Source organism: Theropithecus gelada, chromosome 7a, assembly GCF_003255815.1.
Source record: "Theropithecus gelada isolate Dixy chromosome 7a, Tgel_1.0, whole genome shotgun sequence".
In the NCBI taxonomy this organism is placed as follows: Eukaryota; Metazoa; Chordata; class Mammalia; order Primates; family Cercopithecidae; genus Theropithecus; species Theropithecus gelada.
This window is the reverse complement of record NC_037674.1, coordinates 46,333,639-46,360,648: the sequence shown is the minus strand read 5'-3', so window position 1 is coordinate 46,360,648 and position 27,010 is coordinate 46,333,639. Positions and strand designations below refer to the sequence as shown.

The following is a 27,010-nucleotide window of genomic DNA, read 5'->3' as shown; positions in this document are numbered from 1 at the left end:
TAGTTGTCCTCAGTAGTAACGTTTGTCCAAGTTACATATATCTCTTGTTATAGAAGAAGTCCATGTCTTGTTTTTAAAAGAAAAAAACAGAGTTGCTTTTTAAATTGCAAAACAGTATTTTTATAAAGCAATTTTTCAAATTTCCTATACAATTCTTTGCATATGTCTTAATGATTGATATATTTTCTTTCCAAAGCACATCTGTTTATAGCACATCAGCATTACTAATGCATTGTAGATTTGTTGTGATTTCTGACCTTTTGTACATCATCATTATAATGTGGATCTCTTTTGAAGGAAGAGGTCTTCCACATTTTGTGATCTAAGAAATGAAAACAAGCAAACAACAAAACAATGATATCTCTAAGATTGTTGGGAGACTACCTTTGCTAAAGGAAATTAGCATTCTTCAAAAGGTTCTTACGGTGCATTGCATAGTATAATTCCCAGTTTCATTGTGGCAGAGGGATTATAAGGCGAAGATACTCAGCCTTACAGCGATTTAATTTAGTAGAAGGAGAACTTACCTGATTCTTAAGACCACTATATTCCTTTTACCAGAAACATCTTTCTAATTCAGATCGTACACAAACCTGCTTTACTTGGTAGTGCTTGGTCTATAGTTTGCATTTATATCCATCGTAATACTAATAGCTTCGCAAGACTGAGTCTTGTAATATCTGGAAATGAATTTGTAAGCTATCATCAGATTTTGTCTCCAAGCATGCAGTTATTCAAATATTTGAGGGTTTGCCATTTGACTGGCACTGTTACTGGTTTGGGGGATGTAATAGGAAGCAAAACTAGACAAAAATCCCTGCTTTCATTGAGTTGAGCGGGAAGAGATTGATAGACTATAAAGAAAGTAATGAATTTATTCTATTACAAAATATTAAATCCTATATAGAATAATAAAGGCAGGCATTGGGGGAACTAGGAGTACTAACGTTTTGGTGAATGGGGAAATGTAAACAATTTTAATGGTGTGTGGTCAGGGAAGACCTCTGCTGAGAGTGGGCTTCAACAGTGTATCTGTATCCTGGCACCTGCTGAGCACTTTCACATTTTTTGTTTCCTGGCATCTTTAGAATGGTTATTGCACTTACTTAAGGCCTCAGTTCTATTTCTACTTGTGTTCAACATCCTTTGCCAACAACTATTGTGTTTACCAGTTTGGATTTGCAGAGTAATATTCAATGTCAGTGGCAGTTCTTTTTGTTAAACTCAGCATAATTCATAGATTCACAGAATGTCAGTTCTCACTGCACACAAAATATTTCTGTGTTTGTTGATTAATAAAATATTAGATGATCAAATAAATAATGAAATATTGTTACCTAGCATTTTGAATACTTGATAGCTTAAAGTTAGTTTTTTAACTTTAACTTGCCTTATTAGGAAACTTATTCAATTATTCCCGTTCATGTGAAACTTAAGCCAATCATACAAGCCCAGGAGTTTGAACAGAAGGAAGAATTAACTGGTAGTTGGTAATTAGTTGGTAATGTTTGGGAGGAAGGCGCTGATTCTTTTGTGATTTTAAGGGTAGTTTAGCTTGTTGTTTTGAAGACTTTTCTTAGGTTTAGTTTGATAATTCTAAAAAGAAGAGATAAGTGTTTGGATCTGTCTTTGGCCTCAGCATTCTGCTAAACTAAATAAAATAATGAAACTATTTGAAACTAAATAAAATAATCTGATAGAACATTTTCAGTGCATTTATTAAGATCCAACCAGCAGTGCTTTTGCTATAAACTTTAGAGTTAATGATATTATAGTGTAAACTTTCTCTTATTAAGGCTTTTGCACATTCGTATATTTCATTGGTTCTAAGCAGATATTTTTAGAAAGTATTGGCTGCTTATGTAAATAGGATAGATGTCTTTTTAAAATTTTAATTAAATATATTGGTGTTCTAATGTAGCCTTTAAAACGTGTGTGTTTGTGTGTTTTTGTGTGTGTGTGTGTTGAATAAAGGGTGACATTAATGTAACATTTAAGGTGACCTTTGGTCATTTCCTTAGCATAACAAATTTTTGTTGTTGTTGTTTAGCTTCCATGTTGTGGCCTCAAAGGGGAATCTTGAGTGTTTAAATGCCATCCTTATACATGGAGTTGATATTACAACCAGCGACACTGCAGGTATGTTTACCTCCGTAGTTAATTGTAAAACATAAAGCGAAAACAAACATTGTCCACTGCTAACATTTTTATTCAGACTTAAATGTGATTTAAAGAGAGACATCTCAATTTTCTGTTTTTAAATAGTTGAGAAAAAGTTTACTTCTGAGGTATTGTGGGATAGGTCAAGTATAGGGAATTTAGGAGAAAGGATTTCTTTATTGATGAGCAGCTGGAGACCTGAATTCTAGTGCAGGTCCAAGTAGTTTTACAGGATCCTAAAATCTCAGATTTTGAAGAACCATTAGGGACCATTTAGTTTATATTCATATACTATTGATTAATGAATTCTTTCTATTGTGAGGTCATTTGGCATTTGGTTGGATGTTTCTTGTGATGGAGAACTAACTGCCACATAACAGCATTATCATCAAGGACAACAATAATAACGAGAATAGCTGATGTGTATATAACATTTAATAGCTATTCTTCTAAGCACTTTACCCACTCATTTTATCCTCACATCAACCCAGAGAGGTTCTGAGGCCCTGAGCTGTTAAGTAACTTGGCCCAAGGCCCTTCAGTAGCTAGGTCGCAGTCAGAATCTGTATTCTTAACCATTATGCCTCATAAGGAACCCATTCTGTACCTAGCTATGTTTATAAAAAAATCATTTTTTATAGAGAATCAAAATGTATTTCTTACTCAGTTTTCTGCTTACACTTATTTGTACCTTTGTCTGTTCTTTAAAATCTTACAACAGAAGTTTGTACATCAAAGGTAGACCTTTAAGTATTTGAATATAACTATCTCTTTTGTTCCATGAGAGTGCTAGTTTCCTATCTATCAGGATAAACATTCTCACTTCTCTGGCACTGTTGACAGCTTAGTTCTTTGCAGTTCTACTTTGTGTTTCTGTTAAATACAGGAGTTGACTCAGAACTAAAAGGTTTTGTTTGTTAGTTTCTACAGTTTTTTATCCTGTGATTCCATGTATGGGCAAATAAATACATCACTGTTACCCAGCATTGTGTTTAGAAATGGAAGGGAAGGAGAGGGAGACAGATCATAATTGAAATAGTGAGGTAAATCTTTAATTAAGAATACATCAGATTCTAAGAAGACCAAATTCAATTTATCTGCTACCTTTGAGTGAACAAAGAAATGTGTTTATTGCTTATATATGCGTTCCATTGATGTAGAAGAACATTTATTTTTAGAAATTTTGGACTAACCATGCCTTTTCAGAGCTCTTAAGACTATTTATTATGCTGATTCCAATTCAAACAAGTGTCTTTGTTGTTTTTGCCTGTATTCTTTCTGCTCTGGACATTTTGCCTAGTGGCTAATCTAGTGACTTCTGCCTGCCTTCTTTCATTGCAGATCAAGCTCAAATGCTTTCCCAAGCTCAGCAGATATTATTTCATATATTGCACCCCAACATACCATGTTTAACTCTTCCTGTCTTTTGTTTTTGCTGCTATTTATATTTTCATTGGATATGTTTTACTACGTTTGTCTCTAGAGTTGTCCTTTATTGAATATAAGAGTCTTTTCTCAATTGCTGTAATGTCCGTTATAATCCAGACATTACAGCAATTAAATTTGAACACACATCTTTATGTGTATTATCTTAAGTGCTGTTTAATATATAAGTGTATTTAAAATGACCAGATTTCAAATTAGTGCAGTTTTGAGATATTTGTTACTTAGGTCTTACCAGGTATGCACCTGTATTGTAATTTATGTTGGTATGCTTTAGATCTGATGTTTCCTTGATTTTTTGCTGCCATATCTCAACTGGCTAGATTTGGTGTTTCCTTAGTCCTGACCTGACATTTTTATGTGATCAAGTTTCTGTACCATTTTGTAGAACACCAGGTACTCTTGCCACTGTGCCTAACCTTACCATCTCCACTGTATGCTATCTCTTACTTCACATGTAAATGACAGTTATTTTAGTCACTTTTCACAATGTGAAATGTTTCTAGGACACTTGTTCATGAACGGGAGCGAACTGAAATTTGAAATGATCACATCTGATTGACTTGTAATTAGAGGATGTTTGGGTGTGGTTGAATATATTATATCTGTACTTACTGAAAAAACCTGAAAGACCTGGACTCACTATATTTTGTTCTGCAGCCTGGTTAGTCAGCTACACAGAAGTGACCAAAAAGTTGAAAGCCAGTTTATTTATCCCTCCAAGATGAATAAAACATAAATTACTTTTCTAGCAAAAAGGTCTACTTGTGAAATCAAATTGTGGCGTTTTTGTTTTTTTCTGACAGGGTTTCGCTTTGTCACTTAGGCTAGAGTGTGGTGGCATGATCATGTCTACTACAACCTTGACCTCCTGTACTTAAGTGATCCTCTGCCCTCAACCTCCTAAGTAGCTAGGACTACAGGAATACATCACCACACTTGACTAATTTTTATGTGTTTTGTAGAGATGGAGTTTCACTATGTTGCCCAGGCTGGTCTCAAACTCCCAGGCTCAAGCAATCCACCTGCCTAGGCCTCTCAAAAGTACTGGGATTACAGGTATGAGCCACCGTGTCCGGCCCCCAAATTATATTTTAAGAAGTTTGTGGCCAGGTGTGATGTCTCATGCTTGTAATCCTAGCACTTGAAGCAGCAGGATTGCTTGAGGCCAGGAGTTCAAGACCAATCTGGGCAATACTGTGAGACCCTATCTCTACACAAAATAAAATAAATTAGCTGCACATGGTGGCATGAGCCTGTAGTCCCAGTTACTCTGGAGGCTGAGCTGTGAGGATTGCTTGAGCCCAGGCATTCGAGGCTGCACTGAGCTATGAGGCTGCACACTAGCCTGCATGACAGAGTGAAACCTTGTCTCTAAAAGGATTGAAAAGAAAAGAAGTTTGTGAGATTAGAGGGAAATTAAGAGCATTAAATGTTAGAAGTTGGAATAGTCTGGTTAAATCCTTATATCTTTCACTATCCAAGAGGTGTTTGGATAAAGAAATATAATTAGCAAAAATAGTGTTTGGAGGTAGAACTTTCCTACAAGTTTCTTTTCTGGTATTCAGAATTAACCTTTCAGATTACCTGGTAACTCTCCTCCCCTACCCCCTTTGGCATTTCCTTTAAAATGCACATTTTATACAAATTATATTTGAACGAGCTGTCTGATTTTCAGAGATACAATTACATAATAAACTTTGAATTTTAGCCAAAGCATGAAAATCAGTTGAGGAATACCCTTTCTATGCCTTACGCTTCTAAACTTTCTCAATTTTCAGTGTCCACACTGCCTATTTGGAAATGTAATGTGAAATCTCGGTATTTCTTTATCCATCTTCTTTACTCATTGTCTTTCTCTCCTTTCCCTTTTCTCTGTGCCAGTATTTAATTACCTGCTGTGTTTTAGGTACTGTTCTACATGCTGGGGATATAGTAGTGAATACAACAAAGTTCCTGCTTGTTATAGATTTGTATAATTAGTTTTTCTTTCTACATTCATTGTTTTGGTACGTATATCATCTCTTACTAAAATATCAAACTAGACGAAACATCTTTGGAAACTGAAAGTATACTTACAGATTAAGTATGTTGTCAACTAGTTTTGGAAAAAACAAATCATATTTCTATAAAACTCCTCAATTCACATATGAAGAAAATAATCCTTCACATGTATCTTAAATTATTTATAGGGAGAAATGCTCTTCACCTGGCTGCTAAGTATGGACATGCATTGTGCCTACAAAAACTTCTACAGGTAGTGGAAGTGGTTAATACTTTAGCTTTATTATTTTGACTACAAATCATAGATGTATTTTTAATGTGTTTCTGGAATTTTAGATCAAAGAGAATAGTAAACTAACTTTGACTATGAGCTTACATATTTTTTTCCATCATTTGTGAAGGAATGTGAACAATAAAGAACAAAAACTCTGAGGGAAGTGAATTGCATAACTCGGTGTATTAAAATAAATAACAAAGGCTTGACCTTCCTGTTGACATAACTGAAGGCTGGAATTTTCTGTTGTCTAGACTATCATGTAAGATAAAGTAATACAACATAGGATCTGTATATTTCTATACAAACATAGATAACTTATACTACATAATATTATTACATTTTTAATCAGGTAACCACAAAATTCTAACTAGTTGGCTAAAGTTCCCATCAAAGATTTCAGTCATATATTTTTAAAAACATATTCACTACGTTTCATAGCAGAACTCACTTGCTTTTCTGATTCAGTATCTCAAGTTTTAGTTCTTAGTGGAAAAAACCCCAAACAATACATATTTTCCTGTATTTCATACCATTCGTTATAATGTACCATATGTTTCCTGTTTGGTGAAATATTGTTAATTTAGTTATATAATGTTACTGTATTTGTTCCATGTCAAAATATTTAATGGATTGTCTGATAGTCTTTAGCTTCTTTGATAAGTGGAATATTTTAAGATTAAATAGCAGCTGTTCATCTGAGTCTGGATATCTAATTTTAAAATAAAACTCTCCTACTTTACTAAATTTTCTTTATTTTAACAGTACAATTGTCCCACTGAGCATGCAGACCTGCAGGGAAGAACTGCACTTCACGATGCAGGTGAGCGGAGGTTTCCCTTGGATACAAATATTTGTTAAAATGTTCTAGTCATTTGAATTAATTTCAGAGTTTTAACACATAGATATTTGTATAATTCATGGAGAAACAGAGAGTGTTAAAAATCCGTATGCACAAATTAGAAATTTATTAGATTATACAGCTTAAAAAGATTCATTCAGTCAATATTTACAGGCCAGTCAGTTTGCTAGATACTAAAGGTACAAAGGTAGATAAACGGTAATCCTGCTTACAAGGAGCTCCAAGCTGTGTGTGTGTGTGTGTTTGTGAGAGACAGAGAGAGAAAGAGAGAAACAGAGAATGTGTGTGTGTGTGTTTCATATCTTTGGGAACTGGAGAAATGGGAAGAAGACTTTCCTTAAACTATGTTTACCTAATTAACATGTCTGAACCTCTTTTTTCTCATTTGCAAAATGAAGTTAATAATACTACTGCAATAAGTAGTATTAATAAGTATAATCAAATCATAAGTAGTGCCTGGCACATAATAATTTCTTAAGTAATGGTGATAGTTGTTTTCCTTTAGAGATGTCAATGCTGAATTTCATATCACTGTAATGCGCTATATTTTAAAAAAGATCTATACTGATAATTTTTAGAGATTTTATTAATTATACTTGTGTGTCTAAATTTATTTGCATTATTCTTTAGGTGTCTTAAAGAAAGTACTTTGAAAAAAGTTATATATTTAGGTATTTTTGGAATGTAAGATAGCCTGACCTCTTGCTAAGTCTGATATTCCTACATTTAACTATAAGGCCAGGGAAAAAAACAGTCTACTTTCTCTTTTCATATATATGGAATATATGCAGTAGATTAAGGTGGTCTGCACTGAAGGCATATTATACTTCAAATTTCCTTCAAAATTTTATTCCTTATTTTAAAAAAATTTTACTTTTTGTATTTTATGTGTTTGTATGATAATTTCTCACACAATACATTTCTTTTCTTTTTTTAATATAGAAGGGTATTACTGTATTTGCAAAGCATTTTTCCATTATCATTTGAGCCTCACAGTGACCCCTGTGAGTTAACTATGTATTTTATTATCCCTGCTTTAAAAACTGGTACAACTTGACCAATTGAAATCTTAATATTTATTAGTTAGATGCTTTAGCTAGGATGGAAACTAAGTTGCTATAACAAAAGAACTCTAATGTCAGATGCTTATTAAAAAAATTGTTGAGTGATATATATTGACAGGTCACTCATGGTCATTTTAAAACTGAATTCTTTCTATCTTGTTTCTCTACTTACCTCTGGGTATCTTCCTTAACTACAACGTTGAAGCAGAGTTGTGGTCATAGCCATATTCTAGCTAGCAGGAAGGAGGAGAGAGCCTAGTGGAATACATGCCCAAAGTCTAGAGCTCAGATTTGAAAGTAGTAGATTATTCTCCAGTCATATTTTACTGATAGGAGCAAAATCAATTGGCTATATTTATCTGCAAAGGAGGCTCAGAAATAAACTCTCTAGGTGACTAGTCATATTCCACCTACTCTATAGTAGAAGAGGAGAACAAATTTTGGTAAAATACTGCATTTTCTGCTACAGTTCAACCCTGTGGCCTTCCAAATATCTCCAAAGCCCCTACTTCCCACATACTCCCAAAGAAGAGGATGTATAAACCAACTCATTTACTTCGTCTAGCTCAAAGTCTAGGATTTCTGGGTGGTATATACCATTTTCTCTTTTTGGTTTTAAGTGGTTCTTCATGGTGTAGTAATCTGTAAACTCTGGAATTTATTATGCTTTACATTTTTAAATTCTCATTTATAATTGGACCTAAAGGGTCGCTAATTTTACAGTTTCTGAATTAATGTATTCAAGTTCAGTTTATCTTTTTCTTAAAGCTGATTATACATTTTATATAAAGATTTGCTGGATTAGAGACGAAAAGTGAAAATTTACTTGATTTTCTTGTATTTGGTTTAATTCTGTTATTTCACCAAAAAAAAAAAAAAAAAAAAAAAAAAGGCTCACTTTGTCAGTACTTTTTGTGCTTATAATTTATGTCAACTCATAAGCCTTAAAAAATTTGTGGGGATTGTAAACATAATCCTATTTTATGAATTTAACAATAAGTTTTCCTAATATAAATATGAACTATAGTGTTAGTCAAAGAAACATAATGTGATTTTATAATTATTAGCAAAATGATCTTACTTTGCATAAAGGTGGACATTGCAATCTCTGCTTTTATGAGAAATATGGATTGTATGATTCATACTTTACTTACTGTGACTGTTCTATAAAAAACGGATATGATTCTTTAAAAAAACTGAGCCAACACTTCAAGGATCAAGTCAGTTATAGCCATGTTTAAAAATATACTGTAAGTACAAAATTTAACTTTGATTTTTATTATCTGTGCTTATCCTTAGAATAGTAGTGTGTTCTTATCTTCTCCAAGGTTAACATTATTCCTTGGTCCTAATAAATTGTAGACAATTTATAATATTATCTTGTCTAATCCATTTTCAGATGAAAAATTGATGCTTATAATGCTAAACTAAGAGTGAAGGATGTGAAGCTTGGTAGTTTAAAAACTGAAGAACTTATTCCTTATATGGACCTAGAAAAACACCATGTGTCTTACCAACAGATGTTCACCATTTGTCTTTTTCTTTTGTTCCTTAAAGCAATGGCAGATTGTCCTTCTAGCATACAGCTGCTTTGTGACCATGGGGCCTCTGTGAATGCCAAAGATGTAGTAAGTTAGTCTATGATGTTTATTCTCATTTCAACTAATGTATTCTAACTTCTACATTTTGGGAGATCTGTTGTCTTAATGCTGTTTTATTTTTCCTCTTGCTTAGGACGGGCGGACACCACTTGTTCTGGCTACTCAGATGAGTAGGCCAACAATATGTCAACTGCTGATAGATAGAGGAGCGGATGTTAATTCCAGAGACAAACAAAACAGGTAATTCTTTTATCATGGCTCCCAGATACCAGCTGGATACACAGGGATGGAAAGGCCGAGTCAAAGCAGCAGCTCTGTTCTCCAACTTGGCCTTTCTTTCCCCTGGGTTCTCCCCTTCCCTGGCTTGCTTTTCCTTGGAATTAACATCTACTTGTCAGTTTTCTTCAGAGTCTGCCGAAGAAAGAAGGAGGAGAGGGAAATAGAGGAAGATGACAGGGTAAATGTGAATAAAAGCAGTGATTAGGCCTTATGTTTGGCTCAAAGAACTGAAGGAAAGAGGAATTTTATCCTAGGTGTTTTAAGCTTAAAAAACTCTTTAATGAAATGGGTGCAAGTAAGATACATAGGAGAAGAATTTAAAAAGTACGTCTATAGTTACTTCTTCATTAGTGAATCTTTTGAGTAAAGTGGTTCTTGAGTGTTCTGGAACTTGACATGTTTCAGTATAGATTTTCTCAAGGTGTTTTCTCTCCTTACTCTGCCAGGGTACAGTGCCATCTCCTCTGAACCTGTCCATTTCTGTACTGCAGAGGTCCCTTGCTTTATTTTTGCTTCTGTATTTGATACTATTTTAGTTGGTGTGCTCTAATAATTTCTATCCAGAATTCTCCCTATCTCTGTCTGTAGGTCTAATGTATCATGGTGCTTGCTGTATTACAATTCTGATGTTTATGGTCACAAAGTATCTGAAATACACCCCTTCCATTTAATTCAAATATTACAATAAATTAAACTAAAATTTCTGGGATTTTTGTAGTTAGTTACTAGTAAACTTTTTGGTTTCTGTTGTTTTAATTTTATTCTTACAAATATGTATTCTTTTGTTTGTAGTTTATTAGAAGTATAAAAGTATAAAAAATAGTCTTTAGTTGTCAGATTTTATAGCTGTAATTGTTTTCTTCACACATCTCAAAGGAGGAAATTCTTAAGCAATTAAATGATGTGATTAAGAAAGTGGCTTTTTAATATTACTTTCTATTACTTTCTTCTTGTGGATACTATCATCTGATTCCAAGCATGATGAAGAAAATTGGATTTTAACATGGCAAAACCACATCTCTACCAAAAATACAAAAATTAGCCAGGTGTGGTGGTGTGTGCCTGTAATCCCAGCTACTCGGGAGGCTGAGGCAGGAGAATTACTTGAACTCAGGAGGCGTAGGTTGCAGTGAGCTGAGATCATGCCACTGCACTGGCAACAGAGCAAGACTGTGTCTCAAAAAAAAAAAAAATTAATTAAATTAAAATTTAGGATCAAAGAGAGAGAATCTGGTTGATCTACATACAATGCTTTGTATTTTTTATAGCTCTTATATTTTTCAAAGCACTTTATCTATGTTTTTTCATTGGGCATTCACAAAAGACCAGTGAGGCAGGGCAGTGTATATTGTATAGACTAAATAGCAGATGATTTTCAGCATAATTTATAACCTTAGTTTCTAATACTGTATATTCAAGGTTTCTTTTTTTCCTGTTTTATATGTAGCATTTTTTAAATAACAAAACTTTGTTAAGGCCGGTTTTGTACAGAATTTCTTATCAGCAACTACAGGGGAGTTGGGGGACAAGGCTGGAATATGAGAAACACAGCATACATAACAGAGAAAAGGCAAGAGTCAGTTTCCTTAAGAGATCCAATATTCACAATTGAAGACAGAGTTACATATAGGATATGTCATTTCATTTCATTACGTGTTGGTTAGCTCAACCCTAAAATATAGAGGATTAGACAAAATAATTTCTAGTGTCCTTCTAGATTTTCATGACAATTATTTTGTTGCATGATTAGTATTTGCTGATGTACTGTGAGATGTTTGAGTGCCAGTGTTTCTATTGCAGCAGAATAAAGCAGTGATCCATGTTGCATGGGGTTAGTTGTAATCTGAAGATGTGAAGGTCTCCAGGTAGAAGAATCAAGGTTCTTCTAAGCAGGAACATCAGGAATGGAATCTGATACTTCTCTTGGAGGAGAAGGGATTCTTAAGGGAGGTTTGCATGATGTGGTTCAGTTCATGAAGGGACTAGAAAAGCTGGGTTTTGAACACATGGAGTGACAGTATCAGTTGTGGAAAATTTTTGTGGTGATTATTTACCCGTAGGACATTGAAGAAGTGGAATAAATGAGGTTGGTTTGGGCCGGGCGCGGTGGCTCACGCCTGTAATTACAGCACTTTGGGAGGCTGAGGCCAGCGGATCATGAGTTCAGGAGATCGAGACCATCCTGGCTAACACGGCGAAACCCCGTCTATACTGAAAATACAAAAAATTAGCCAGGCGTGGTAGCAGGTGCCTGTAGTCCCAGTTACTCTGGAGGCTGAGGCAGGGAAATGGTGTAAGCCTGGGAGGTGGAGCTTGCAGTGAACCGAGATTGTGCCACTGTACTCCAGCCTGGGCGACAGAGTGAGACTCCGCCTCAAAAAAAAAAAAGGTTGGTTTGGTAGGAGAAGTAATTAAAGGACATAGAAAATTTTAGCTTTGCAAAGTAAGATACAAAGCAAATGTTTTTATAAATGCAATGAGTTTAAAATATAAAGTAAAATCTATATTTGTAACAGGCTTGACTTCTTAAAAGTAGTGTCTATTCTTTACGAAGGGAGCCTCTGGCAGAATATTTCTGCAATATTTCCTTGGAGTTTTCTCAGTCTTTTGCTCTTCCATTTTTCCATTTAGAACTGCCCTCATGCTAGGTTGCGAATATGGTTGCAGAGATGCAGTAGAAGTCTTAATTAAAAATGGTGCTGATATAAGCTTGCTGGATGCGCTTGGCCATGATAGTTCTTACTATGCAAGAATTGGTGACAATCTGGACATTCTAACCTTGTTGAAGACTGCATCGGAAAATACCAACAAAGGTATCAGCAGTTTTCTGTAACTAGAAAAGTCCACGTTAACAAAGAGCCACTTTTTAAAAGACTTAGGTAGTAGAACTATAGTTTATAAGAAACAAAACATTCCTTACTGATAAATAGTATTGGTTCATCTCCCTCTACAACATGGATTTGCTTACTTACCTTATAGTCACTTGCTTTGAGGCAGTGTGTGTTGCATATATCATCTAGTTTATCCAGTGAACACTAAGACACTGGAATAACTTCAGAACTGAGAAGGAAGAGTCAAGTGTTTTACTAATTTTTTTTTTTTTTTTATGAGAAGGGGTGAATCTCCCAGCTTTTTATACTTAGAAAGTTTTAAAGAAAGAATCGTTGTTTAAACATGTATATAAAATATTAAGCTGATATTTATCAAATGTCTATGCCACGATTTTTTATGTTTTTTTTTTTAAACAGGAAAATACAGAAAAGCACAATGAATAAAGTTAGTCACTCATTACCACTGAGGAGCCTCTGTTAACATTTTGAGAAATATCTTTCTAGTCTTTTCCCATAAAATGGAATTCACCTGTAAATCTGAAGTGTAGCTTACTTTTTTATGTAACATATTTTGAAGGCCTTTCCCTCAAAAATACTTTTTCTACAGTATGATTTTTATTGGTGTATGAGATTCTGTTTAAGTTTCATTTAATAAAGCAATTTTCTACATGTAGTGTTTAAGCTATTTATAATTATTCATTAGTACACAAAGGTTGTGACTGTCCTTGTGCATAAATATTTTAGTATATTTTTATTACCCTTTAGTGTCAGTTCCTAGAAATTGAATCACTGAGTTTCAGGGCATGTACATTTCTTTAAGCCTTTGGTCTATGTTGACAAATTGCCTCCCAATTTAGGAGGTTTTAAAATTTTCTCCCCCTCCTTTTTTTAGATATGGGGTCTTCCTTTGTTGCCCAGGCTAGAGTACAGTGGTGCCATCATAGCTCACTGCAACCTCAAACTCCTGGGCTCAAGCTGTCTTCCCGCCTTAGCCTCATGAGTAGCTGGGACTACAGGCGGGTACCGCAATGGCCAGCTAATTTTTTATATTTTTTTGTAGAGATGGGGTCTTGCTGTGTTGCCCAGGCTGGTCTTGAACTCCTAGCCTCAAGTGATCCTCCTGCCCCAGCCTCCCAAAGTGCTGGGATTACAGGTGTGAGCCACCATACCCATCCTAAATAAATTTCCCATTTTTTATCTGACTCCCGTCCTTAGTCTTTAATCCTACCTACTTGAATGTTGGTATAAAAAACTTGCTAATTTGATAGGCAAAAGTGAGATTTCATTATTGCTTTAAGCATATGTTTTAGAAATAAAACTAAAAAGTTGTAAGCTTTGGAGGAAACTCTAAAGTTTATTCAATATTGACTCAATTGTATAGTTAGGGAATGTATATCTACACCAAGTTAACCTGCCATTTTGTTGTTTCTCTTTTTCTCTAAATCTTAGGGAGAGAACTTTGGAAGAAAGGACCGTCTTTGCAACAGGTAGATATTAATTTTAATGTTAAAGAATTATATGTATTGTACAGTTTAAAGTGCTTAGTAAAACTAGTTAATAGTTATGCATAACTATTCTGAGTTTTAACGCATTCTATCTCTCTTCTCAGTTAATCAAGCCCATGTAGATTCTGGGTACTTAGATCATGAGGTCCTATCAAGATACTGTCACTTAACTTGAGACAGTAGATCTCAGTTTCAGTGAAGGTATCCAGTGGGAAAGAAATAGCCTCCTGATTGGGGCCGTGAGCATTCAACTTTTTCAAGTAGGAGACATTGTAACTTGTTAAATGATGAACTTTAGCTTGGCAGATCATAGACAGTTTCCCCCAGTCTCCCTTAATAATAGGACAAAATATTTACTGTTACGGGAAAATTCTTTAAATGTAATAAGAAATGAAGAAAACAGAATTCTAAACTGATTATATATTGTGATTTCAATGCCACTGTTAGCGTTTTTATTTCTTCTTCAGTCTTTTTTTCTGTGTGTATTTAATTGAGGACTTTGCAGAATAACAACACATGAAACAATTCATGCTTTGCATTAAATTTATTATTAAAGTACTGTTTAACCCTGTTTTGATGTACCAGTTTGTGAAATGTCTTATGTTTTCTGCTAATCTATTTGTGTTCAAATAAGTAGGGTTAGTTTACAGTACTGTGGCTCAACAGCTAGTGTAGGCAGCTTTCCTCTCCTGCTGACTGTTCCTTCCAGGCTTTCAACTTTTCTCTAGAGAGAGGAACCTAAGCATTTGCAAACCCTGAAGAGAAAGTAATCAGGTATCTTGAGCAATTCTGATCATCATCTTGTGTCATTTTTCTACCTCTCACCTGAATCTGAAAGCTACATTTTAAAAAAATTTTACTTTAAGTTCTGGGATACATGTGCTGACTGTGCCGGTTTGTTACATAGCTATACACGTGCCATGGTGGTTTGCTGCACTTATCATGAAAGTTGCATTAAAGCTTGTTTTCCTTTTCAATCCATCTGAGTTAATATGTTCATGCATGGTTCATGTCTGTTGGCACTTTTCCATCTGGAGCAACTGTTCCAGCCTTCTTCCCTGTGCCTCATATAACCTAAGTGTGAGTAGAGTGAAAAAAATGTACACTGCTATGACTGTACTAGCCATCTCACACAGAATCAGAGAAAAATGATTTCTGAAATGTATAGATATTTAAAATAAAAAGAATGATTGAATATTAATATGGGAATGGTGCTCGGCTTAGTGCTCTAGGAATTATTGAGGTGAATACAAGGAGTTAGTATTCTACTAGGAACAGAAAGACACACTGCTCCTAATTACTGTGTTTCTATCATTTATTGAATATACTTACTAAATATATGCTGTAAATAGGATTTTTTTTAAATACTAAGGCACATGTAATCTCTGTTATCAAGAAGCCTACAGTACAGTTGCAAATGTAAGACTCACTCAATTTTTCACAGATATCTGTTGAACATCTACAACGTGCCAACTACTGTTCTAAGTGCTGGAAATATTGTAGTGTCCGAAGTCTCTGCCCTTATGGAGTTCCTAGCTTAGTGAGAGATGAACAATAAGCAAAGGAATATTTAGTATCATAGCAGATGCTATGAAGCAAAACAAAACAGAATTAAAGGATGAAGAGGGAGTGGGTGGAGGTCTGTGGGAGAAGCCTTACAGGCTGAGGGAAGGGCAGGTGCCCAGCCCCTGATGAGGGAGCAGGTTAGACATGTTCATGGAGCAGCAGCAGACAAGTGTGACAGGAGTGATGTGCCCATCGTGGAGGGAGCAGAAGAGGCTGCTAAAGTAACAAAGTGCTAGATTAAGAAGGACCTTGTATGATAAGGACTTTGGATATGTACCCACCAGTAACTACCAGATGGCAGAAGGCAGGACGTGTGCCCCCTAATCAGTGGTGCATGTGATCAGATCGCTGCTAAGTGGAGCCAGAGGTGCAAGAGAGGTTCTTTTAGTGTGCTAATAACAAGGTTTGTCAGAAAGATGGATTTTAATTAAAGGATGGGGTTGACTTAATATGTCTGAGTTAAGGTATAGTGGAGGCAGTGGGTGAGGATTCTGAAGTGAAGACTGGGAATGAAAGTGGTGAGCTGTGAGAAGATGTCAGATTCCACTTGAAGAACAGTCCTTTGGTAGAAGGAATGAGGCTGGAAACATAGTTAGGACCAAATTGTGGACATAGAATATTTTTCAAATGGGACTTGTTCCTCTGGTTCTAGATCCAAACTCATTTGAATGATAGTTTAAAAACTTGTTCAAACAAAGGTAAACAAATAATACAAAACATGAGAAAATTATCTCGAAGAATTAAAGCAGTAGTTTTTTTTTTAAAACTAATTAGGAAGAAGGAAATAGCTTTCTACATTAGTTATTGTGGAGATTTAAAGATCATTTTGGTTTTTTTAATAGGGGAGTTATTTGTTCTCTTGTTTAATGATTATGTTGTGTTTTTGTTAAAGCAAATCTCTAAGCTGGAATAAAGTTTCAAAGCAGTAAGTTACAAAAACAACATATACCCAACCAAGTTATTTCGAGACCTTTTTATATTGCTCAGGTCAGAGGGACTGTCTGTCTCTTCCTTACCATACCTCTTGATATTTTATTTTGGTGGTGCTCAGAGAAGTAAATAATTTCCATATTGTCTTTCAAAATTTATGTGACTTCCCCTTCCTCCTCCTTTTTTTTTTTTTAAATTGAGTTCTTTTAGGAGTAGTTGGCAATGCAGTGCTTTATAGCCCAACTTTTGTTATGAGTTTATTGCAAATTCTTCTTTTTAAAATTTTGTGACTTTAGTTAAAATAAATCCTTAATCATATTTTAAAATTTGTTATTTAGTATTTTTAAATAAATTATACTTGATTTATTTAAAATATAATCTTAAAGGTCCTTTACATTTTGGGGTTTTAAAATAGAAACACTGCCACCTTGTGTTATGTGCAGCTAATGTTGGATAAACTGAAAATCACTAACCTGGTGTATTGCCAATTGAGGAAAATATACTTTTCTGTATTCTCACACTTGCTGACCCGTGTTTTCTTATGTTTTACCAAAGCGAAATTTGACACACATGCAAGATGAAGTAAATGTGAAGTCACATCAGAGGGAGCATCAAAATATTCAGGTAAAAAGAAAAAACTGTGGTATCTTCCTTTAAAAACAATTCCAGTATTTGTAGTGGGATTGAGAGAGAAGAGAGGAAACAAGAGAGTGGGTGAAATGAGCGGGGCAGAAAGGGAACTCGTTAACGTTGTTTGTGAGTCCCAGGTTCAAGTGATCCTCCTGCCTCAGCCCTTCTAGTAGCTGGGATTACAGGCATGTGCCACCATGCCTGGCTGATTTTTGTATTTTTAGTAGAGATAGGTTTCACCATGTTGGCCAGGCTGGTCTCGAACACCTGACCTCAGGTGATCCACCCGCCTCAGCGTCCCAAAGTGTTGGGATTACAGGTGTGAGTCACCGTGCCCAGCTGCCTAATCTTGTCTTAAAGAATTGACTTTTGTTATCAATGTTTGAGTCCAGTATTATAAAATTTAATTATATAACACTAGAAGTATGGTGTAGAAAGTATTGTTTTAATATACATTAGAAAAAGCAACTTTATGTAACTATTTGATTTAAATATATCTGTTTTGTGATATAAACCATACATTTGTGTTTGTTTTGGAAAATTATACTGTTAAAAATGATGATCATTAATGTAAGTTAAATCTGATTTTTTTCTTGAAGTATTTTCTATTTTGATTGAGAAAAATAATTTTGTTAAACTAACCACACAGTACTTTTTAGCTTTTATATTGGTCAAAGTTTCCAAATAATATTATGAGGATTATTTTAGAGGAAGGACCCATAATTAATTTTATGACTGAAACACTGTTAAATGATAAATTGAATAGCTGTTTTCAAAATAATAAAAACATTTTATTTGGGTTTTCTTAGTTTCATATGTAGTGTAAGAAAATGAACTATGTCCTTAAATCCGAGCCTTTATCTTTTACCAGAGCACTGAAAACGATGATAAGTTCAACAAAAACATTAGAAGAGTCTCATAAATTTGGGAGGTCTTAAGCAAAAGTTAAAATGGCATATTCTTTTGCTCTTTTCTGTGTCTGGATGCTTTTTATTTTTTCTTTATTGGAATTATGATGATTTGCCCTCTTGTAGTATATACTTGTATTTATTAGCTATTATAGGATAGTAATTTTCTATTTTATTTTTGATCTGTAGATTTTAAATCCTTGGCATATCATTGAAATTATTGTATCTTTGTACTTAGTGTTTTACATGCGTATGTACCTGTATGACAGTGAACTGCTTTTTAAAAAATTTCTTCTTTAAGAATTTGCTCTTTTAAGATTGGCCTGGCACCTTGTTGTCTTTATTATTTAAGGATTTGGAGATTGAAAATGAAGATTTGAAAGAGAGGTTGAGAAAAATTCAGCAAGAACAACGAATACTTTTGGATAAAGTCAACGGTTTACAGTTACAGCTGAATGAGGTAAATAAATCTGCATAATAAAAAATCAAAAAACTGTCTTACTACATCATCAATAGCAAATTGTTAATGATTGTTTAAGGTAAAATTAGCTCATTGCATTTCAGAGGAGTTAAATCTTACTGGGGACCAGGCTTTTTACATGAAATTTTACATTTAAAGTAGCATAAGCAAACAAGTAAGGACAGTGTAAAGAATGTTCAGGAAAGTGAGGAGAGATCATTGTGGGCTGCAGCTTCTGAGGGGGGCACTTCCTGTGGGAGACGGTACTTCTGTTGAATTTTGAAGGAAGTAAGGGGGAATCAGAGGGTGTTCCAGAGAACACTGTGGTGAACAAAATCACAGAAACAGTGACCTGTAATATATTCCTTGTTGTATAAAAAAATTGGAAATACAAGAAATATCCATGAATCATTTTTTTAGAGGGAAAGCAGAATATATATGAAATCTAGTACAATCAGTTCACTCTTTAAATATACATTTTATTATGTACAGGACTTATCACAGGTGAAATCTTATGTGATATTTGCATTTCAAAAGTAAGAAGTAACTGCGTGATTGGTACAGCTGTGTCCTTCTGATTCTAATTTTCTGTATCACTTTAATATCTTGCTATCTATGTTAGATTTTCCTAAAATTGAACATATGCAAAAGCAAAAGGCTGAACTATAGTTAGGGCCATGGGATTGGAGAGAAAAGAGTAGACAGGAGATATGAAGGCAAAGAACAAGTAGGACTTGTTGGTTGATAGATTCTCAAGAGAATCAAAAGTGCTTCTGAACCTGGATAGTGAGAAGAATAAAAGACAACTCATACAACAGAATTGGTAGTACATTATCTTCTTCTCATATCCTTGGCCCCAGTCTTAAAGACATGTGCCAGTCTTTTTAAAAGATCTTTGCCAAGTTCATGCCTTTTAAAATAAGCTTTTAAGAATGAAAATATTTTGTCTTCTTTTTAAATTTAGGAAGTTATGGTTGCTGATGATCTGGAAAGCGAGGTAGGATGACATTTTATTTTAAGCCATTAAAATTGTTTTAGGAATTGAAGATGCTATAGTAGCATCTTCAATTATAGATGCTATAGTAGCTTTAAGTCCTGAATTGAGATACAGACCAGGATTCTATTTCTGGTTATTAAAGGGAAATTCAAAATCTACACATGACTATAAAAGGTTGTTTTGAATATAGTGGCATAGGTTATTGTAGGCATTTTGTTGTTATTGCTTCTGAAAGTCTTACTTTCTGTGAAACTTGTCCTGAAAATAATGTAAAATTCTAAACATAAAGAAATGTCTGAAAACATTAAGATTGAAAACAGAGATTTGAATTTTTTATGATTTTGTTTATAGATATTGTATGTTTCATTAGTATATTTGTAGAAATTATCAACTCTACTAGTAGAGTTCACCAGGTTGGAGAATTCATTAACTCCAGTCCTTAATGTAATTCCAGTTCATGTTTTCTAAAACACATTTTTAACCCAATTCCAAGCACAGAGTTATTTTACTCTATTTATTCTGTTTCATTTCAGAGAGAAAAGCTGAAGTCCCTTTTGGCAGCCAAAGAAAAGCAACATGAAGAAAGCTTAAGGACTATTGAGGCTCTGAAAAATAGGTTTAAATATTTTGAGGTATAGAAAGGTTAAATTATTTCCTATAACTCATAATGGGTAATGGTAAGGGGCTTGGCAGCAGACTTGAATTTGAATTATAAATCTCTTTATTTATAGTGTGACCTTGGGCTGCTTATTTAAAGTCTTCGAACCTGTTGCCTGTTTGGCAAAACTGGGGTGATTGTCTCTTTCTCCACATAGTTATAAAGGTTAAGATCATTTAAATTGACTAGCATGTAATCGACATTTAGTATCATTCTAGTTTCTCTTCATTGTCCATCCTTACCTTTTTAAAACATCATATTTCTACCTGTAAATTTGCAGTGAGTATAATGATAATAAAAAGCATTCATAAAAATGAACAGTGATATGTCCAGGATTATCTCAGAAAGGAGTCATCACTGGGCATCACTGAAGGTAGCTGATTCAGCATGAATCTTTTATCTTTGTTGGTGAATGCAGCCCCAAAGTACACTAAAAAAGTGTCTTAGTCCATTTGTGCTGCTCTAACAAAATACAGAAAATTTGTAAAGAACAAATTAATTTCTCACAGTTCTGGAGGCTGGAAAGTCCAAGATCAAGGATCTGGCGTTCGTGTCTGGTGAGGGCCTTTTGCTACATCTTCTCCTGGCAGAAGGCGAAAGGGCAAAAAGGGGCCTAAGTGAAGCCCTCATGACTTGATCAGTTTCCAAAAGGCCCTACCTCATAATACCACAGTGGGAATTAAGTTTCAACACATCTTGGCAGACATTCAGAGCATAGCAAAAATAATATTTTTCTTTGTAAATAAAGAACTATGTGTGCATTATGAAAAATAATTTTAAAACATATATGAATCTCACAGACAATGTTGCAAGAGAGAAATCAGACATGAAGAGTACATACTGAATGATTCTATTTTTATGAGGTTCAAAAGCAGATACAACTAATCTATGATGTTAGAGATTAGAATAGAGGCCACCCTTTGGTTGGGGTTACGAGTAAGGTGTGTGAAGAAACTTCTGGGGTCCTGGAAATATTTTATATCTTAATCTGGGTTGTGTATAATTACAAAAGGTATGCATATGCAAAAATTCATTGTATTATACACATTTAATATGTGTACATATTTATGTGACTGAATTTTCAAGATTATTTAGAAACACCATTTTATAAACCAAAAAATGATCTAGCTATAGTGGCTTCTGTCTTCACATTTGAAGACTCTTTTTTAGGTTAATTGTGAAACTGATGATTGCTAATATTTTAATAGCACTGACCAATGTACTTTGCATTCTTGACGTGCATGAAAAAAGAACTCTATGTGATAAGTTTTACTATTACCTGACTTCACAGATAAGGAGGTTGAGGCACAGGGTTTACCCATGAGGGGTTTCACAAATAGTAAGTGACAGAGTCAGGATTTGAATTCAAGCATCTGACTCCTTTGTGCTTTTAACTACAATACTAGTTTTACACTTAGAATTACTTGAATGAGAAAATTTAGGAGTATATACAGGGCCTTTTAAGTATTAATCAAAGTTTGACACCTATAACTTGGGTATTATTTATGTATGTATTTCTTCTAGGAGCTAGCTTTTCTGCAGGTCTTAAGTGTAAGATGTAGGCCAGGCGCAGCATCTCACACCTGTAATCCCAGCACTTTTGGGAGGCCACGGTGGGTGGGTCACTTAAGGTCAGGAGTTCGAAACCAGCCTGGCCAACATGGCGAAACTCCATCTTTACTAAAAATACAAAAATTAGCAGGGCGTGGTGGCACATTCCTGTAATACCAGCTACCCAGAAGGCTGAAGCAGGAGAATCGCTTGAATCCGGGAGGCAGAGGTTGCAATGAGTGAGATCACGCCACTGCACTCCAGCCTGGGTGACAGAGTGAGACTCTGTCTCAAGGGGAAGAAAACAAAGGTGTTTTTCTGTAGCTTTACACAAACTATCTGTCTTAATTGTGAAGTCTATAACTTACCGTAGTCATAAAAGTAACATTTTTCTTATAAAAATACATATTTACTTCAGAAAAATAAGAAAATATATTTAAACTGAAAGCACATGCAAAAGACACTTATAATCTTAACTCTGCTAGCACCTGACTGAAATCCTTTCAGACACTTGTACATAATTTGTGTGTTATATACTCATTCAACAGGTGGGATCATATTGTACATCTTGTTTTGTAACTGTTCCCATTCAGTATGATGGGGACATTTTCCTCAGTCACTACATACTCATTGTGATGAATATTTATGCTAGCAATGATTTTTTACTTTCAAACAGAAAATTACAGGTCCCACTTTATACATGACCTAGTATTTATAACAGCAACCCTTAAAAACTACTAAGAATTTGCCTGGACATGGTATCTCAGCCTGTAATCTCAACACTTTGGGAGGCTAAGGCAAGTGGATCACTTGAGCTCAGGTGTTCGAGACCAGCCTGGGCAACATGGTGAAATCCTGTCTCTACTAAAAACACAAAAATGAGGTGGGCGAGGTGGTGCATGCCTGTAATCCCAGCTACTTGGGTGGCTGAGGAAGGAGAATGACTTGAATCCAGGAGGTGGAGGCTGCAGTGAGCTGAGATTGTGCCTCTGCACTCCAGCTTGGGCGACAAAGTGAGACCCTGTCTCAAAACAAACAAACAAAACAACAACAAACTACTGAGAATTCATCACTTACTACAAACATTGAATATCTACTGCTGTATTATCTCACATGCTTAAAAAACCTTAACTGTTAAAAGAATTACTGGTATGAGTTATGTGTAATAACTTAACATGTAGCTATTTCCCTTGTATGTATAAAAATATGGAGAAAATGGATAGTTTAGAATGAGGCTGATTTTATGTTACAACTTTTATGTTTGTTTTCATTTGAGTAATAAAGGTAATAAGACCAAATTAAGTTTTTTGAACTCCTTATGTGCATAGCACCCCCTTATGCATGTATGAGGCCATTTAGGAGTTATTGTAAACTTTAGTATTAAATATTCCATAGAACAAAGAGCTTAACTAAGCCTATAGGTATTTTTTCATACCGTGGGGGCACTAATGATTAAAGGAGGTGGCATTAATTTAGTCATGGAATTGTGGACTGTTTTATCATGGTCGACTACTTCAGAGTTTGGTATGTAGCTATTAGGACTGATACACCTAAATACACAAATATGAACTGCATCTGCCTGTCCTTACTCTTCATTTCACTCTGGGGTTTTTGTTTAGTTTAGTTTTGTTTTGTGTTTGAGACAGGGTCTCACTCTCTTACCCAGGCTGGAGTGCAGTGGTGTGATCACCACTCACTGTAGCCTTGACCTCCCCGGGCTCAGGTGGTGCTTCCACCTCAGCCTCCTGAGTAACTTGGGTTACCCTGCCCAGCTAATGTTTCTGTGTGTGTTATTGATTGATTGATTGATTGAAGTTTCACTCTTGTTGCCCAGGCTGGAGTGCAATGGCACTATCTCGGCTCACTGCAGCCTCCGCCTCCCAGATTCAAGCAGTTCTCCTGGCTCAGCCTCCCTAGTAGCTGGGATTACAGGTGCCCACCACCATGTCCAGCTAATTTTTTGTATTTTTATTAGAGACAGGGTTTCACTATGTTGGCCAGGCTGGTCTTGAGCTCCTGACCTCAGGCAATCCACTCGCCTCAGCCTCCCGAAGTGCTGGGATTACAGGAATGAACCACCGCGCCTGGCTCGTTTTTGTATTTTTTTGTAGAGATGGGGTCTTGCCACATTGCCTAGGCTGGTCTCAAACTCCTGGGCTCAAGTGATCTACCTGTCTCAGTCTTCCAAAGTGCTGGGATTACAGGTGTAAGCCACTGCACCTGGCCTATTCTTACTCTTGAAGTGTAACATTTTAATTTATATATTAGATTCTTTGTATTGGGCTTACTTGGGAAAAGGAGCAACCCAGTATATTTTGATTCACTGTATCTGGAGTTTCTCTATTATTTCCTAACTAATGGATTGATGGATTTATTACTATGTGTAGGTCTCTGCCTCAGTTTCATTTCCTGCTCTCTGTCTCGTTTTACTTTCCAAGTACTTGGTATTTTATAAACTCTGGAAGAAGAGGTTATGTCGATATTTCTTAGTCAATGAGGTAGGGTTTCTGCTTCCTACAATGGTAAAGTAAAATGAGTTATTGACATGAATGTGGCCACTTCCTTCCTTTTGAGGTAAAGCAGTAGCAAACAGTAGTTTTTGAAAGTTGTTTTCAGTTCATTTAGGGCTTACTTTTTTTTTTTTCTTTTGAGCAATGAAGTTTTTCCTTAAAACACTTGACTGCTTTTATTAAAATGCTTAGTGAAGTACTTTATTCCCACCTGATCTCTCTAAGTGTTGCTAGTGTTTCTTTTTGTGGGTTTGAGTAGAATAATGCTCTGGAGAAACAGGAATGTCAAAAATGTAGTTTTAATGACTGCATCATTTAGAGCTAAAACAGATACAGAATTTAACAAAATGAGGCAGCATTCACCCTAAAATGTTTTATGCTTCTGATTTCAGAGTGATCATTTAGGATCAGGAAGTCATTTCAGTAACCGTAAGTATAAAAGTATGGATTATCATTACAGTTCACCTAGTTCAAGCAAAGAAGAATGTTTATTCTTACTTGTTTAACTATACAGAAATAACTGTACAAGATATTCCTGCTGCTAAACTTCATCAACACATGTAACTAGGAAGACATTAAGATGACTATTGTAACTTCTAACATATTCTGATAATTGCTGAGGCTCTGATTCTCCTTAGCTACCTGTATTTTAAAATTGTATATTGTATGAATTACCAAATTTGCCTTGTTGATTAGTAGACATAGACATTCGTCTTGTGATATTTAGGCTTCATTTTTTTATGGGAAGAACATAAACACAGTTTTCTAATTTGGAGAAATCAGTCTCAATGCAAGTAGGCATTTTAAAATTACATGTTCAATAAACATTTATGAATTATTTTTAGACTCTACATAATTAATCTTTTTTATTCTGCAATAAACAATTTCTGTAGAAAATCTGTTTTTGTTTGTTTCCTAGTGACTATTAAACTATCCTCTCGTACAACAGTAATATTTATGCTATAAATTTGAAAGAATATCATTTTTGTTTTGATTATAAGATATGTTTTATTATCATGTAGCCTAGTTTGACAGTCTTCGATGTTTCTGAAATCTTAGTGATTCTGCTGAAAGAGAGCATAGAAAAAAAATAAGAAAAAAATAAAAACTAACCTAGTATCTATTGTTCAGTAGATTGTAGGTACTTCTGTTTATAGAAATAATAAGGGGAAAAAGGGGGTATTTTAGAATGAGGATACTTTTGTGTTGTACCTCTTGCTTCTCTTTTATTTGAATAATAAAGGAAATAACATCAAATTAATGTTTAGCCTACTTTAATATGGATATTTAAGTTAAAATGTCATTTATATGGATTTATTTAGGAAAAGAAGATATGCTTCTTAAACAAGGTCAGATGTATATGGCAGACTCACAGGTAATAACTGTTTTTTTTTAAATTTTAAAAAACATTTAAAGAAAATTTCTGTGCCTTTATAAAGAGGAGAAAGTAGCATTGTAATAGAGTGAGGTTTTCATTATCAAAGACAGGTTGGTCCTGCTTTCTTGAGTTTAATAAAAACAGATATTGCTGTTTCTGGTGCCCTCTAGAGTGTTTTTGATGATAGTGGTTATAATAAGAGATTTGAATTGCAGTTTCATTGCATTTGATGCTAAGTTTCTGTTCATTAACAGTGGTCAGTTAACTCTTCATATTTGCCCATATAAAGGGGAGGACAGATATGAATAATTCAAAGTTAATTTTTTTTTCCCTCTTGATCCAGGGGAAAGGCAGTTCAGATTTAACTAACAGTAAATCTGTAGGGATCTGCAGCAAGCTCTATCCTTGCCTCCTCAGTGGAAAGGATTTGGCTGAGGGGCAGAAGTAGGTTTAAGGCAGAGGGAGAGACCAAGGGAAGTTTTAGGGCAGGAGCGAATTTATTAAAAAGTGTTAGAGCAGGAACAAAAGGAAGCAAAGTACACTTGGAAGAAGGCCAAGTGGGTGGCTTGAGAGATCCCAGTGCTCTTGTTCAGCCCTTGGCTTGGGATTTTTATACACTGGCTTGGTTTTGGGTTTGCATTTCTCCTCCCTTGATTCTTCTTTTGGGGGCAGGCTGTCTGCATGCGTAGTGGCCTGTCAGCACTTAGGAGGGTCCACATATGTAGTGCCTTTACTAAGGTTGTGCACATGCTCTCTAGGGGCTGTTTTCCTTTACCAGTCAAATGCCCTTGGAAGAAGGTCATACATCCACCATTTTGCCTCTTAGTGTGCTTGCTTGAGCCTGCTCACCCAGCTCCAGAGATCTTATCCGGAAGCGGCTGTCACCAGCTCCAGGTGTTTTCTATCTATTGGGAGACTCTTTCCCTGGTGCTGGCCGTGACCAATCATTCTCTTGACAACTCTGATAACTAGCTGGGTTTATTTTGGTGGTATTTTTATAATTTAGAGAATATTCTGTTGTTTTAACAGTGAAAGTACACAGAAGTCAAAAATCTTATTAGAAGTTAAATCTATAATTCTATGAAATTATCTGCACATTTAAAATGACAATACTTGTTTTCATTCAAGGTTATGATGGTTTGCTTCAGAATTTGAAGTTCTAAGCACATTATGTGCCATAAAACATATAAATAATAAATACGTTTTGATAAAGTTGGTGATATGCATGTGTGGGTAGGGGTAGGTGTTATGAAAGGGGAAAGACAAAATAGCACCCAGTAGCCATGACCGTTTTCCCTTGTTCTGCCAGAAATAGACTTACGTGAACAGAGGTCTGAAAATGTTGTGAATGTATTAAGGAAATCATATCCAGAACTGTTTTCTTACTACAAAAATCAGC

At 35.1% G+C, this 27,010-nt stretch overlaps 1 protein-coding gene across 3 annotated transcripts in view; it reads left to right on the top strand.

Moving 5' to 3' along the window:
- UACA (uveal autoantigen with coiled-coil domains and ankyrin repeats) overlaps positions 1-27,010 on the top strand; it is a 102,760-nt gene that overhangs the window by 62,783 nt on the left and 12,967 nt on the right. For 2 of the 3 annotated variants that reach the window (XM_025390420.1, XM_025390421.1), the window contains exons 3-15: positions 2,051-2,139; positions 5,796-5,860; positions 6,647-6,704; positions 9,365-9,435; positions 9,542-9,648; positions 12,319-12,500; positions 13,968-14,005; positions 17,075-17,143; positions 18,410-18,517; positions 19,482-19,514; positions 20,048-20,146; positions 24,626-24,662; positions 25,556-25,608. In XM_025390420.1, the coding sequence (XP_025246205.1) occupies positions 2,051-2,139; positions 5,796-5,860; positions 6,647-6,704; positions 9,365-9,435; positions 9,542-9,648; positions 12,319-12,500; positions 13,968-14,005; positions 17,075-17,143; positions 18,410-18,517; positions 19,482-19,514; positions 20,048-20,146; positions 24,626-24,662; positions 25,556-25,608 (1,009 nt within the window). The remainder of the gene's footprint in view (positions 1-2,050; positions 2,140-5,795; positions 5,861-6,646; positions 6,705-9,364; positions 9,436-9,541; positions 9,649-12,318; positions 12,501-13,967; positions 14,006-17,074; positions 17,144-18,409; positions 18,518-19,481; positions 19,515-20,047; positions 20,147-24,625; positions 24,663-25,555; positions 25,609-27,010) is intronic. The other variant, XM_025390423.1, reaches the window with a different exon arrangement.